This window comes from Euphorbia lathyris, chromosome 1 (genome assembly GCF_963576675.1).
Source record: "Euphorbia lathyris chromosome 1, ddEupLath1.1, whole genome shotgun sequence".
In the NCBI taxonomy this organism is placed as follows: domain Eukaryota; kingdom Viridiplantae; phylum Streptophyta; class Magnoliopsida; order Malpighiales; family Euphorbiaceae; genus Euphorbia; species Euphorbia lathyris.
The window spans coordinates 94,582,366-94,597,915 of record NC_088910.1 but is presented as its reverse complement, the minus strand read 5'-3'; the positions used below and the strand labels follow the sequence as shown (position 1 = coordinate 94,597,915).

General features: G+C 33.8%; 1 protein-coding gene across 1 annotated transcript; it reads left to right on the top strand.

The window, feature by feature from the left end:
• The first annotated feature begins 14,629 nt into the window (after positions 1-14,629).
• Positions 14,630-15,078, top strand: LOC136211691 (stress-induced protein KIN2-like). The gene is made up of 3 exons (XM_066002730.1): positions 14,630-14,694; positions 14,773-14,841; positions 14,941-15,078. Exons 1-3 carry the CDS (start codon positions 14,638-14,640, stop codon positions 15,013-15,015), a joined length of 201 nt encoding a protein of 66 aa, XP_065858802.1. The 5' UTR covers positions 14,630-14,637; the 3' UTR covers positions 15,016-15,078.
• Positions 15,079-15,550: the final 472 nt, after the last annotated feature.

The window sequence follows — 15,550 nt, the reverse complement described above, 5'->3', positions numbered from 1 at the left end:
TTTATTTATTATTGATATTATTAAATTTATTAGAACCATTATTATTATTATAAGTTCATTAATGTCCAATATTATCATGAAAATTATTTTAAAGTCTAATATCATCATTATTGTTAAGTTCGGCTAAGTTCGGTAGCATTCAATTAAGTTCAGTATTCAGTAGTATTCAGTTAAATTCAGTTCAGTATTCAGCAGTATTCAGTTCAGTTCAGTTCAGTTCAATTCAATTCAGTTCAGTTCAGTTCAGTTCAGTTCAGTTCAGCTCAGTTCAATTTAGTTCAGTTCAGTTCAGTTTTTTTCAGCGATAAAGAACAGAGCCTAAGCCTCACAATTGCCAACTATTACTTACTACTATTTATTTTTGTTTCTCCTACTTAAATCTTAATCCCATACTGGTCTTGTTTAGCAATTAGTTGTTAGCTGATAGCTGATTACATTAGCTGTTAGTTGATTACTTTTTTTATTAGTTAATTTGACTAGTTGATTTGATCAACGGATTGCGTGAACTTGTTTGGTAAAACTTAGCTGATTGTTAATAGTTGTTTGTGTAAAATGACAAATAATAATATGATAAAACATTTATTTGAAAAAGCTCCTAAAGTTTTTTGGACACAAGCTTTTTCAAACATCTCTTCACCAAACCTCACTATTATTTGACTAGTCAAATAATCAAAACCTTTAAAGTGATTCAAACCTGTCATTTGACTAAACAGGGTCATTATATATTTACAACTTGGTATACATGTTATCTAAACAGAGAGGAATTGAATGAAGATACCAGTTCCTTAAAAATAGACAACATACATCGTACTCAAATAACAAACATTAAGAAAAAAAAGTAGTAAAAATAGCAAAAGCTCATGCTATGGGAACACTGATCTGAAATCATGGATTACTTGCTATTAATAATAATATAAATATGCAACTTTTCTACTATCTATGGATTAATTATATAAAATATGCAACTTGCATCACAGCCCTTCAAATAAAAAGTTTTTCCAATTGTAAATTCTCTACTTACCATTCTTCCTTGACTTGCTAATATAAAGTCCATCATTTGATTTGATTTAGTCTATTTTCTTTACCAAATTTTCAAACTAGCAAAAAATGGGATCAAATTGGACAGCACAGGAGAACAAGGTGTTCGAAAATGCTTTAGCAATATACGATAAGGAAACTCCAGATCGGTGGCGAAATATAGCCCACATTGTTGGAGGAAAATCTGAGGAACAAGTTAAGAAACATTATCACATTCTTGAGTATGATGTCCACCACATTGAATCCGACAAAATCCCACTTCCTAATTACAAATATATTGGAAGAAGAAGAAGAAAGCAATGACAGGAAGATTTTGTGATCAAGAACAAAGGTAATATTGATATCTTTGATTTAATTAAGTTTATATTTGTTAAATGGGTGGATCAAGATTTGCTCTAAGGTTTATTTCTTTCCTGTTATGTTTCTTGATTCATAGCCTAAAGTACTGATTTTTCTAATACAGGATGAAGCAACTTAAAAATTTTGTTTCATTTATGTTCTATAAGAAGAGCTAGCATAGAAGTGTTGGGCTTGGCCCAATTAGAATTTATAAAATTAGCCCACTCATATGCCTTTAAATTTTTTCAAGTGAAAAACATCCCACATTGCTTTCGAAGCACTTGGTGGAGATGTTTATAAGGAAGGTCCTCACATGCTTGGGGTGTGCCCCAAGGGGTACCCACTTTTGTGAAATGGTGAGGACCTATCTCTTTGGTTGACCACCACACACGCGGGCCGACCGAACCGGGTTGGGTTGGGTTAATAATAATATTTTTTTAAATTCGGTTTTTATTTTTTATTAAATTTAATTGCCTCTGATTCAGTCTTTCAGAACGTTATTCATAACGTCTCTCTTCTTCTGAACGTGTCTTCTCCAAACCCAGTCTTCCTGATTTTCCTCCTTCACCTTCTCCATGAAATCAAAGCTCAACAGCTCTTTTTTCCTGTATAAATAGGTGAGATTGGCATACAGAAAATCACAATTGAATTCATTCTTTCTTCCTTTCGATTACAAAAACTGAGCAAGTTACAGAGTCTATTACATAAACGATTTTTGTACGGTGCAATACAAAATCGTAATTAAGACCGGAGTTTATACTGTTTGCTAATTTTCGGCAGTTCCGCGAACGTCTTAAAGAAAGCGACATTGTCCGCGACTCTGCCCATTTAATTTTTGTTCGGTCTGTTCCTATTTTCTGAGTTCGTGTAACAACAATTTTAAGACGATTCAATCACTGCTGATGGCTACCGAACAATCAAATGGGATTGCTGAGATCAACAAACCATTCCGGTTTGAAGGAGCTCATTTCCGAAGATGGAGACAGAAGATGCTGTTCTACCTCACAACAAAGAAGGTAGCTTCTGTTCTGACTTCTGAAAAACCAATTGTTCCTGAAGATGGTGATGAGGTAGATGTTCGTGCTGCTGTTCGTGCTGCTGAAAGATGGACAGAAAATGATTTTCTGTGCAAAAACTATATTCTCAATGGGCTGACAGATGATCTGTATGATTATTACACTGCTGAAGAAAAATCTGCCAAAGAAATATGGGAAGCACTGCAGAGGAAATATGACACTGAGGAGGCCGGATCGAAAAAGTACGCTGTAAGCCGCTACCTCAAATTCCAGATGACTGATGACAAGTCAGTGGAAATTCAATCTCATGAATTACAGAAGATAGCACATGAAATTATTTCAGAAGGTATGCCTTTAAACGATCAATTTCAAGTTGCTGTCATTATTGACAAATTGCCTCCTTCGTGGAAAGATTTTAAAAATATTTTGAGGCACAAAACAAAAGAATTTTCGATGGAAAGTTTGATTACTCGCCTCCGAATTGAGGAGGAAGCTCGAAAACAAGATTTAAAAGAGGAAGTGCTTATTGTTTCTAATAGCACTAAAAGGTCCACTGCGGTTCTGAAACCCACTCAAAAGAATTTTAAGAATCAGAACCGCAAACCAATCCAAAACCGCAACACTCGAGTTAATTTGAATTGGAACCTTCAAAGGAACCAAAATAGGCCACAACAACAACCACCTAGAAATGATGCTGCTTTCCTATGCTTTAACTGTGGGAAACCAGGTCATATGGCACGTAAGTGCAGGAACAGGCCAAACACTACTCCTAGTGTTAACCTGACTGAAGAGCAACATAACTTTGTTGCTATGATTTCTGAGATCAACCTCATAGGTGGATCAGATGGGTGGTGGGTAGACACTGGTGCTTCTCGCCATGTTTGCTATGATAGAAGTATGTTCAAAACATACAGTGCTGTGACCGAAGATAAGAAAGTGTTATTGGGTGATTCCCATACCACTATTGTTGCTGGAATTGGTAGTGTGGAATTGAACTTCACATCTGGAAAAACCTTAACTTTGAAAGATGTGATGCATACTCCAGAAATGAGGAAAAATTTGGTTTCGGGCTATCTTCTCAACAAGGCTGGTTTTACTCAGACTATAGGAGCAGATTTATTTACTTTGACTAAGAACAATGTATTTGTAGGAAAAGGTTATGCTACTGAAGGCATGTTTAAGTTGAATGTTGAGATTAATAAAGTGAATGCTTCTGTTTACTCCTTGTGTACTTTTAATGTTTGGCATGCTCGTTTTTGTCATGTTAATAAGCATATCATTAAAAATATGAGTAACTTAGGATTAATTCCAAAATTGAATTTGAATGAATTTCTTAAATGTGATTATTGTAGTCAGGCAAAAATCACAAAAACACCTCATAAATCTGTTGTTAGGGATTCTGAACCTCTAGATTTAATTCATTCAGATATATGTGAATTAGATGGAAAGTTGACTAGAAATGACAAACGGTACTTTATAACCTTTATTGATGATTGTTCTGACTTTACTTTTGTTTATCTTATGAAAAATAAAAGTGAAGTGTTTGACATGTTTAAGTTGTTCATAGTTGAAATAGAAAATCAATACAATAGGAAAGTCAAGAGACTTCGTAGCGATAAAGGCACAGAATATGGTTCTAGCCTGTTTATTGATTTCTATAAAACACATGGCATTATACATGAAACCACATCACCTTACTCACCAGAAATGAATGGAAAGGCTGAAAGGAAAAATAGGACGCTTACCGAATCTGTAGTAGCTATTATGCTTAGTTCAGGTGCTGCCTCACATTGGTGGGGAGAAATCCTTTTGACTGTTTGCTATGTGCTAAATAGGGTCCCTAAATCCAGAAGCAAAATCTCTCCTTATGAGATCTTGAAAAATAAAACACCTAGTCTATCATATTTTAGAACTTGGGGTTGTTTGGCCTATGTTAGGATTCTTGACCCTAAGAGAGTCAAACTTGCTAGTAGGGCTTATGAATGTGTGTTTATTGGATATGCTGTGAATAGCAAAGCATATAGGTTCTATGATTTGAATGCAAAAGTCATCTTGGAGTCAAATGATGCTGACTTTTATGAAGATAGGTTTCCTTTTAAATTAAGAAATAGTTGGGGTGCATCATCGAGTAGCATACCTGCTACTAGACCTATAGTACAAAAAGAGATTGAGGAATCTGAACCTATGAGAGGTAAGAGACCTAGAGTATCTAAAGACTTTGGTTTTGACTTTTACGCTTTCACAGTAGAAGAGGATCCACTTATTATACAAGAAGCCTTAACCTCATTAGATGCTGATTTATGGCAAGAAGCCATTAATGATGAAATGGACTCACTTGAGTCAAACCAAACTTGGCACTTAGTAGACTTACCAACAGGTTGTAAACCAATAGGTTGTAAATGGATCCTTAAGAAGAAACTGAAACCTGATGGTTCAGTAGATAAGTTTAATGCTCGCCTTGTAGCTAAAGGCTTTAGACAAAGAGAAAATGTTGATTTCTTTGATACTTATTCACCTGTCACTAGGATTACATCTATGCGTGTTTTGATTGCTATTGCTTCTGTGCACAATCTAGTGGTGCACCAAATGGATGTTAAAACTGCGTTTTTGAATGGTGAACTAGAAGAAGAGGTTTATATGGATCAACCTGAGGGCTTTGTAGTCTTTGATCAAGCCCATAAGGTATGTAAGTTAGATAAGTCTTTATATGGGCTAAAACAAGCACCTAAGCAATGGCATGCAAAGTTTGATAACTTGATTATTTCAAATGGCTTTAAGGTGAATGAAAGTGATAAGTGTATCTACTATAAATATGAAAATGGTCTTTGCACCATTATTTGCTTATATGTTGATGACTTGCTTATTTTTGGATCTAATATTCATGTTGTGAATGCTGTTAAGTCAATGTTGTGTGAAAACTTTGACATGAAAGATCTAGGAGAAGCGAACGTCATTCTTGGCATAAAGATAACTAGGTCTGAAACTGGAATTTCTTTAGATCAATCTCACTACGTTGAGAAGATTCTAAAGAAATATAACTACTTTGATTGTAAACCTGCATGTACACCTTATGACCCTAGTATAAAACTTTTTAAGAACACTGGAGACAGTGTAAGACAATCAGAGTATGCTAGCATAATTGGCAGCCTTCGCTATGCCACTGATTGTACTAGACCCGACATCGCGTATGTCGTAGGATTGCTATGCAGATTTACTAGTAGACCTAGTGTGGAGCATTGGAATGCTATAGAAAGGGTTATGAGATACCTTAAAAGAACCATGAAACTTGGATTACATTATCAAAGGTTTCCAGCAGTCCTTGAAGGATATAGTGATGCTGACTGGAATACCTTATCAGATGATTCCAAGGCTACTAGTGGCTATATTTTCAATATAGCTGGTGGTGCTGTTTCATGGAAGTCTAAGAAACAGACTATCCTAGCTCAATCAACCATGGAATCAGAACTGATTGCACTAGCTGTGGCTAGTGAAGAAGCAGGTTGGTTGAGAAGTCTATTAGCTGAGATTCCCCTATGGGAAAAACCAATTCCAGCTGTATTGATCCACTGCGATAGTACCGCGGCTATTGCTAAGATTCAGAATCGTTATTACAACGATAAGAAACGACAGATACGTCGTAAGCACAACACTGTGAGAGAGCTACTCACTAAAGGAGCTATTAGAGTGGATCATATACGCTCAGAAGAGAATCTAGCCGATCCTTTGACGAAAGGATTAGCTAGAGAGAAAGTCCATAATACGGAAAAGAGTATGGGACTTATGCCCCTACAGTGATTAGTTACACACAATGGTAACCCAACCTATAGACTGGAGATCCCAAGAAATAGGTTCAATGGGTAATAACAAGTTGTGTTGTAATATGAGTCAGATCATGCAATTTGAAGCATGAATATCTTGAAGCGATTTGAGGTTGAGATAATAGAAACTCTTAATGAAGTCTATACTCCATTTGGAGTGAAGTACATAGCTACAGGAGTACTTTTGATAGACTCACCTATATGAATGTGGAAGTGAGGCCGCTTCCTATGAGTTTAGGGCAAAACTCTAGAGCATTCATTAAACCGGGATAGACGTGCATGGCCATAAACGCACGGGCTATTAGAACTACACTCTGAAAAGGTTATGGCGTGATATACATCAGAGATAGAATTCAAGACTACGAGTCACTCTAGTAAAATCTGAACTATACTCACTACGCAAAGGTTCAAATCGAAAGTTACCTTTGTTTATGTCTGACCTTATGTAACTGCTCAGTAAAACGATTTCAAAAATTCTAGTGGGGGATTGTTGGGCTTGGCCCAATTAGAATTTATAAAATTAGCCCACTCATATGCCTTTAAATTTTCTCAAGTGAAAAACATCCCACATTGCTTTCAAAGCACTTGGTGGAGATGTTTATAAGGAAGGTCCTCATATGCTTGGGGTGTGCCCCAAGGGGTACCCACTTTCGTGAAAGGGTGAGGACCTATCTCTTTGGTTGACCACCACACACGCGCGCGCGCCGTCCGTCCGACCGACCGAACCGAACCGGGTTGGTGTGGTGTGGTGTAAACAATATAATTTTTTATTGAAAAAAATTATTAATAATAATATTTTTTTTAAATTCGGTTTTTATTTTTTATTAAATTTAATTGCCTCTGATTCAGTCTTTCAGAACGTTATTCATAACGTCTCTCTTCTTCTGAACGTGTCTTCTCCAAACCCAATCTTCCTGATTTTCCTCCTTCACCTTCTCCATGAAATCAGAGCTCAACAGCTCTTTTTTCCTATATAAATAGGTGAGACTGGTATACAGAAAATCACAATTGAATTCATTCTTTCTTCCTTTCGATTACAAAAACTGAGCAAGTTACAGAGTGTATTACAGAAACGATTTTTGTACGGTGCAATACAAAATCGTAATTAAGATGGATGTTTTATCCTAGAGGCGACCAGAGTTTATACTGTTTGCTAATTTCCGGTAGTTCCGCGAACGTCTTAAAGAAAGCGACATTGTCCGCGACTCTGCCCATTTAATTTTTGTTCGGTCTGTTCCTATTTTCTGAGTTCGTGTAACAACATAGAAGAGACAACTTCTGTCAGATTCCTAACTCTTTCTTTTTGAATGTCTGGATAGTTATGTCTCTCCTTTATTTTTGTTGAAATTTATGAATTGTTTATATCAATTTCTCTACTTAATTAATAATACAAGGAGTAAAGTCCAAAAATACTGCAAACTTAATCTAATATCTAAAATGGTGCAATTTTACCCGTAATTAGTAAATTAGGTCAATTTTAGACATCATTAACAAACTCTATTTTCAGTTATGAATCTTGTTATCTCCACTTCATATGTGCGTCATGTTTTCAATCATCAATAACAGATTAAATTCATTTATACAAACATGAAAAACAAATTATCTACTACGGATCGAAGGTGAGCCGAGAGAAAGAAATGTGAAAGTTTTGACCATAAACTGACAAATAAGGATTTCTCAAACTTAACTTGAAGGAATTTGTTAGAATCCCCAAAGATATAGCCAAGAAGAACAAGATCTTCTAACAAAGATCGAGCCTTTAAGAGATAATTGAGCCTTTAAGAGATAATATTTTGATTAATAAGAATGATAAAAATGATCCTTTTACTATATGATAGCTACATATTAATAAGCTAAAATGAAACCTTAAGGGTGCGTTTGGTACGACGTAATGCAATGTAATGTAATCAAAGTTGTAATGTAATCAATCTTGTAATGTAATGGAATGGAATGGTGATTCCATTACCATGTTTTGTTAAAAAATGATGAAATGTAATTAGCATTACATTACTTATATTGTTTAGTTAAATATAATTGCAAAATTTTATTTACATAATTAAAATCAACAAAAAAACATGAAAATCGTGAAATTAGTATATAATTTTCCGTGTTTTCATAGTATTTTTTTTTTTACATTTTTCTCGTTTTTCGTTTTCCATTTTCACCGTTTTTTCTATTTTCTCATTTTCTTATTTTTCATTTTTTTTCGTTTTTAGGTTTTCTAGTTTTTGTGTTTTTGAGAATGATGAGAAGTGAGATTTGACAAATGAGAGGTTAAATGAAACTTTAAAGATAGAAATTAGAATTAATTATTGGATGTAACGAGAATTCAATCCATTTTTTTTATGTAATGGGGATTACAATAGTTGTTAAACAAAATTTAATCTATGGATTTCTCATTCCATTACAACAAAATTTTAAAGTGCAACCAAACATAGTAATGACCCTTCAATATAATGGGCATTCTATTACAAAGCCCATTACATCTTACCAAACGGGCCCTAAAAGCATCTTCTAAGAATAGGAATCCTATGCTCACATAAATAATTACAATGGTCTTCTTACACAAAAGAAGTAACGAGGATATGAGACCAGATACTGACACTTTGAAACGGATCGCTTGCTCATGCAAATCATTGAACAAATCTTCAAAATACTAGACTCGTCGAGATAAAATTATGCTCGAGATTGATTAATTGGATTCCTCAAATACAGCTGGGAGTATTCGGTCGGCAAGCTTAATGATCTGCTCTAGCATCGAGTCCTCATTTCTTGAATTAACATCTGCATCGTTCTCTCTTTCTTTCACAAGTGCCTTGATAATTTCGGGGTTGGATCTGCCTACTCCTGACTCTTGATATTTGGCTTGACCATCAATAGGTACATTGGTTAGCCTATGGAACATTTTCCAAAGAAAGACTTTGGACAAAGAGATGTTACATAACACCTTAGCTTACTTGTTTGCAAATTCTCTCATCGGGGCAAGGATGTATTTCACACCGTCTTTGGTGAATCGGTATGTATTCTTTCATCTCTAGTGTAGAGCATCCCACTCAAATTTCCATAGATGCCCTAAAAGTATGTGGCAAGCATCCATGTCCACCACATCACAATACACCTTATCTACGTATTCTTAATGGCGAGGGGTACTCGACACCTCCACGCGACTCAGAGTCCTATCATGCTTGTAATCCACCCTATGTGGCACAAATAAAGATGCGCTTCAAGAGTTAAACCAAATCTCTTCAATGCTGCCTGACTAATAATATTCTCTTGACTCCTGTTGTCAATGGCGACATTGTATTTTTTTCCTCACACCAAGCAGTTAATTGGTGCCTTTGTCCCTCTTCCACTTTGTTTGACATTAAGGTCCACCTGATAACTAACACAACCTGATCTTCCCCCTCTTTGGAGGAACACTCATCCTCGACGATAGGTTTTCAGTAATTCCCATCTTCTTCTTCTTCATCATCTTCATATCTTCCTACCAATTTGGCGGATATTCTCTTTAGACATACATTAGAATGATGCAGGGGCAGAGACAGGGAGGGGCCTAGACCCCTCCGGCCGCCGGAACCACTATAGTTACGAGTAGTTTCGGCCCCCCTAATATTAGTCTATATAGACTCTATTGTTTAAAAATATATGAGATGGTTAAAAACACATGCTTTTTTTTAAAAGGTCCTAGTTTCAATTCCCCCAACCTCAATTTATTTTTCAATAATTATAAAACTATGTTACCATTATTAATTAATTTATTTATTTTCATAACACTTTTGAACTCATTTTTATTATGTCTTTTCCATTAAAAAAAATTAATTTCTTATTTTTGAGACTCAGACACTTAATTTCTAAATTAAATTTTAAAATTTTAAAACTAAAAATAAAAAAGGGTAATTAATTTATTAGTCCCTATATTTTGATAAAACACACTGTTTAGTCCCTGTATTTTAAAAAACACACGGTAAAGTCCCTAACGTTTTTCTCGGTGAACTGTTTAGTCCCTAACGTTTTTCTCGATGAACTGCTTAGTCTCTGCCGTTAGACTCTCATGAAAATTCTATTAGTCAATTTGGATTTGCGTTCTTCATTTCCTTTATTTTCATTTCCTTTAAACTTTAATGCATCTGAAATCAACTTTGAGTGTTATTCTTCTTGATTTTCTTCTTAATCGTTCAAATTCGTAAGCATTGGGCCTGTTCTTTTTCTTGTTCTCCATACAAATAGCTTCTTCTAAATTGGATTTCCTCTTCTGAAGTTTGAAGGTAAATAGTAAAGGGTAATTTAGTCATTTCCAAAGTCATAAACGGTAAAAAAATCTAACAAACAGATGAAAGGACTAAACAGTTCACTGAGAAAAAGGTTAGAGACCTTACCATGTGTTTTTGAAAATATAGGGACTAAACAATGTGTTTTGTCAAAATATAGGGACTAATAAATTAATTACCCAATAAAAAAATATAAAAATGTTATAATTTTTTTAGAAACTAGCATTGAATTAATAAAAAAAATTAAATATACCTCATCACGTGTTAGGTTTGTCCAAAATTCAAAATTTCAATATTTGGGACCTATTAGGTAGGTCCCTAAATCCAAAATTTCCGTTTTTGAAATAAAGGGCTGAAAATGGAACCTTCTCTACTTTCACACTTGTATTGGATTGAATCAACTTGCTACGTTTCCTTCGTCAAAGACCCGAAAAATCCAACCTTACTCCGTGGGGGTGGCAGCTTGGATGTTAGGGAGGAGGATAATATTAGCTTAGCTTAGGATTAGCCTATTAGAAAAATAATCTAATTATTTTCCTTATATATTTTGTTTTAGAATTATAAAAGCTTAGGTTCTAATTTCCTTATTAAAGGAGGGGGTGTTAAGAGAGAGAGATTTTTCAAAATCAACTTCTTAATTTATCCTTAAATCAAACTCTAAATATCTAATTTTGAATTATCTAATAATTCAAAATCCTTATATATACAGCTATGTTCACATGCAATTTAATGACCAAATGGATTCGGTTATTCACCTTTAGATCTAGGCTTATTAAATCTAAGCCTTAGGATGTTTTGAATCTCCACCCTAGGATTCTAATAAGCATATATATATATATATATATATATATATATATATTCAAAATCAAACCGAATCGTAAAAGCCGAATGCCGAAATTACTAAAATAATTCACACTGAACCGAATAGCATGCAAAACCGAAATATAATTGAACCAAAATATTCGGTTCGATTTTAAACCGACCAAACCGAATTTAGTTAAAAATGAAAACAATAAATAAAATTCACTATATTTCATTATTAAATTTACTTCAAGACCAAAAGAGTTTGAAATACTTCCAAAATATGTTTATATTAGCTTATTATCACAACAATAATAAAGAAAATTAAATTTATAAAATAAAATATATGTGTATATATATAAAATAATGTAGAATATGTGTAATTCGTTGCGGTTCAGATTTTTTACATTTTTATCAAACTGAACAGAGTCGAATATCCAAATGCACCTAAAAATAAAACCGATACCGAACTGAAGTGCCAAAAAAATTGGAACGAAAAATCGAATTCAATCGGTTCGGTATGCGGTTTAAACCGAACCGATGTACACCCCCTAGTGTCACCCTCATCTAGTTTAGAAATTTATTGATTTCTTAATAAACTGATAAGTTCGAATAAGCATAAGCTTCATTCGGGTATGGTCACACGCTTCTCACCTTTACTAATCAAGTGGTTGGTGATATCTTATCTTCTATTAAAGAGTAGCAATCCTATTACTAATATACGTAGAATCTATGTTAGAAAAAATTGAATAAAATTATATAATAATTTAAATACCAACAAACACATCCTTTCGTGAATAGTCATGTCCGTCGTGAACAGTCATGTTCGTACATAAACAGTCGTGTCTGTCAGTGTATAGTCGTGTTCGTTCGTGAAAAGACATATCCTTTCGAGTTCTATTTATATAGAATGGATTGTCAAATTCATAAGCAGTTGTTGAAGTTTTTCAAAATACTCTTTGTCTGTTCATATTGTTCTTGTTTTCTACCCCGGTGATAACTAGGCTACACACGGTTTGAGTTCGCTTGCGTAATTTGTTGTATTCTGAGAGACGATCGTCAATAGCGACGACATCTGTCTTAAGGAAACTGCTAATACATGCCTCAGATTTGTCTATCTCTTTCCTTTTAATTTCCAGTTTTACTGTTTATATATTTTTCTGTGTTCGTTTTGTTTTTTGGTTAATCACATCTAACATTTTTAAGACAGACGTAATTGTTTGTCTAATATGCTTTTAATGATACATTGTGCGTCAGTATGCTGAGCAAATAAATTACCTATGTCAGAGTGAAGTGGGGTCGCTTCGATGGAGACTAGTGGGGCCTAGTTATCTTAAACTCTCGCGGAACTAGGCGATGTTCATGACCATAACGAACATAACCATGAGAACCATACCGTGTTATGTTGGTATCTGTGTGGGGTATATCATCATTTACACAAACGGAAGAATAGTTCAAAGACATCGTGTCTACTAGTCATCCAGTAAAGTAAATATACTTTCACAAGGGAAGGTTCAAGGCACATTAGCTACCTATCCTATGCAGGTATCTTCTGTAGAAAGTTATCACCACATCATAATCGTGTCGTTTCTAATTTTATTCATGTGGAGGATTGTTGAATAAAAGTATATATTAATTTAAATAACAACAAACACATCCTTTCGTGAATAGTCGTGTCCGTCGTGAATAATCATGTTCGTACATAAACAGTCGTGTCTGTTAGTGTATAGTCGTGTTCGTTCGTGAAAAGACATATCCTTTCGAGTTCTATTTATATAGAATGGATTGTCAAATTCATAAGCAGTTGTTGAAGCTTTTCAAAATACTCTTTGTCTGTTCACATTGTTCTTGTTTTCTACTCCGGTGATAACTAGGCTACACACGGTTTAAGTTCGCTTGCGTAATCTGTTGTATCCTGGGAGACGATCGTCGATAACAACAACATCTGTCTTAAGGAAACTGCTAATACAGGCTTCAGATTTGTCTATCTCTTTCCTTTTAATTTCCAGTTTTACTGTTTATATATTTTGTTGTGTTTGTTTTGTTTTTTGATTAATCACATCTAACATTTTTAAGACAAATGTAATTGTTTGTCTAACAATCTAAGCATAATTCACAACGTACCTAATCAAACCCATACTTGGGACTCAGTCACGAGCCCGTTAGGCGGATGGCGAAGCATACTGTGTCCCATCTAGGCCTCATAGAGGTTTTGGGTTTAAGGACTCATAGGGAGTATCACATGAGTTACACCTATGACACATTATACCATGTAATGCTCTCATAACGGATCGATCCAGTGCTTTATATTTCATAAATCTCATATGTCCCTGGTTTGACATCTAATGTCCGTGGCTGGTGAAACACCATTACAACCAATATGCATACTAATCTGCTGCTCATTATCGTTCCTACGGTAACAACAGATCAGAGACAATTCCTCAACCTGTCAAACATAAACATATCACTAATTCTGAATACTTTGTATGATTGATTTGTACAAGTAAATAACATTGCAGATTGTTGCTTATGATTAGGACATTGTATAGATTAAATGTCTTCGAACTAGGGATACACCAACACCATTCTTACTAGTTGACTATTCTAAAATCCACAAATATATTAAAATTTCATTAATCTCAGAATTAGTTAATGTAACTACAATAAACATACCTTTTCTATCCGGATAGAAGGGATAGAAAAAAAAATCCTACCAAAATGCCCTTTTAAAATATTTTTATTTTGTTTATTTTTATATTCTATTAATGATTCAATACTACTAGTATATTAAATACTATTTTAGTTTGTGAGTTCCCATGACTACAAATATATAAACGAAAATCTAATTTTATTTTATAAAGGGTAATTATGATATTTTAACTCATTCTATCCATTCTATCCCCATTTTTTTCTATCCATTTAGCAGTGTCCATCTTTTTAACTCCGTTCTTTGTGTGGGGTGAATAACTAAAAATTAATTGGAATCCAAAAATACAATGTGTCTTGATTTCAACGTTTATCAGCACTGATATTTTTAGTATAAAATTTTGATTTGTAGTTTTAGTTTGGAGTTGGTTAAATTGAACATAAATAATGGTTCTAGAAAAAAGGGAATATCTCTTGATACAAAAATAAGTTTGACCCCATAAAATTTGAAGTCATTTTTTAATGAAGCTAAAATAGAAAGAAGAAGATTTCAGAGATCTGAAGTAAAAGCAGTCCTGGTCCAAAGCCTAAAACATATATAATACCTAAAAATTGGATAAAATGTGGCAAGCAAACATTGGTTAGAAATAAGTATAAATATTTATGAAAGTATTTACAAGTGTTTTTGAGTTAAAAAAGAAAAACAAGAACATGAACAATTCTCAGGATGCTAGTTATCAAGCTGGACAGGCCAAGGGCCAAGCTCAGGTTTATTATTATTATTATTTAACAGTTTTTCATTTTATTATCATAATAATTATATATATTTACGATTATGATTTTCAGGAGAAATCAGGACAGCTTATGGACAAGGCTAGCAATGCAGCTCAGTCCGCCAAGGAATCATGTCAAGAGGTCTTTCTTTCTTTTTTCTTTTTTTTTTTTCATTTTTGAAAAGAAAATAGCATTTAATTAAATGTAAAATGTTTCTAACATATGAAAATTAAATTGCAGACTGGCCAACAAATTAAGGAAAAAGCACAGAGTGCCACTGAAACCGTAAAGGACAAAGTTGGAATTAACAATTGATTCAAGATCTTATATTTATTTGTTATTATTTATTTTTTTCTCTCGTGATGAGCTTTCCTTCGAATTAAGAAAATGAGTTAATTTTTGCTTATTGTTTCTTTTATTAATTTCTTAATCCCAATTTTGAATTTGTGAACATAACTACTTATTGCCTTTGTTTACTTCCACATACAATTATCTATTATAAACAAGTTGAAGGTCTTGATTCCATGCCATTAACTAAAAGAAAAGGATAAAAGATAATATGACCCGTTTAATCCATTTAATCTATTATATATTAAAATCAATTAAAAGGACTATAAAATCCATAATCCTATTTAAATTTTACATCGTTAGTTAATAAACAGATTAAATGGTAAGAAGGCCTAACCTAACAAAAATAAGGTGTAAATATGTGTAAGAATCGGAGAGAATAGAAGACATGTTAGTTTGGTTGAAAGAAATGAGTTTTTTACTTAGAAATACAAAAGGAGAGACATTAATTTAATATATCTAGAGATTTGAGGCATCACAATTTGTGAAGTCCTAGATGCGG

What these genes read in the sequence shown, in the direction of transcription:
- LOC136211691 (XM_066002730.1), top strand. Translation starts at nt 14,638, where the DNA reads ATGAACAATTCTCAGGATGCTAGTTATCAAGCTGGACAGGCCAAGGGC. An exon ending in AGGCCAAGGGCCAAGCTCAG is followed by an intron (nt 14,695 to 14,772) that starts GTTTATTATTAT and finishes TATGATTTTCAG; the next exon opens with GAGAAATCAGGACAGCTTAT. An exon ending in CCAAGGAATCATGTCAAGAG is followed by an intron (nt 14,842 to 14,940) that starts GTCTTTCTTTCT and finishes ATTAAATTGCAG; the next exon opens with ACTGGCCAACAAATTAAGGA.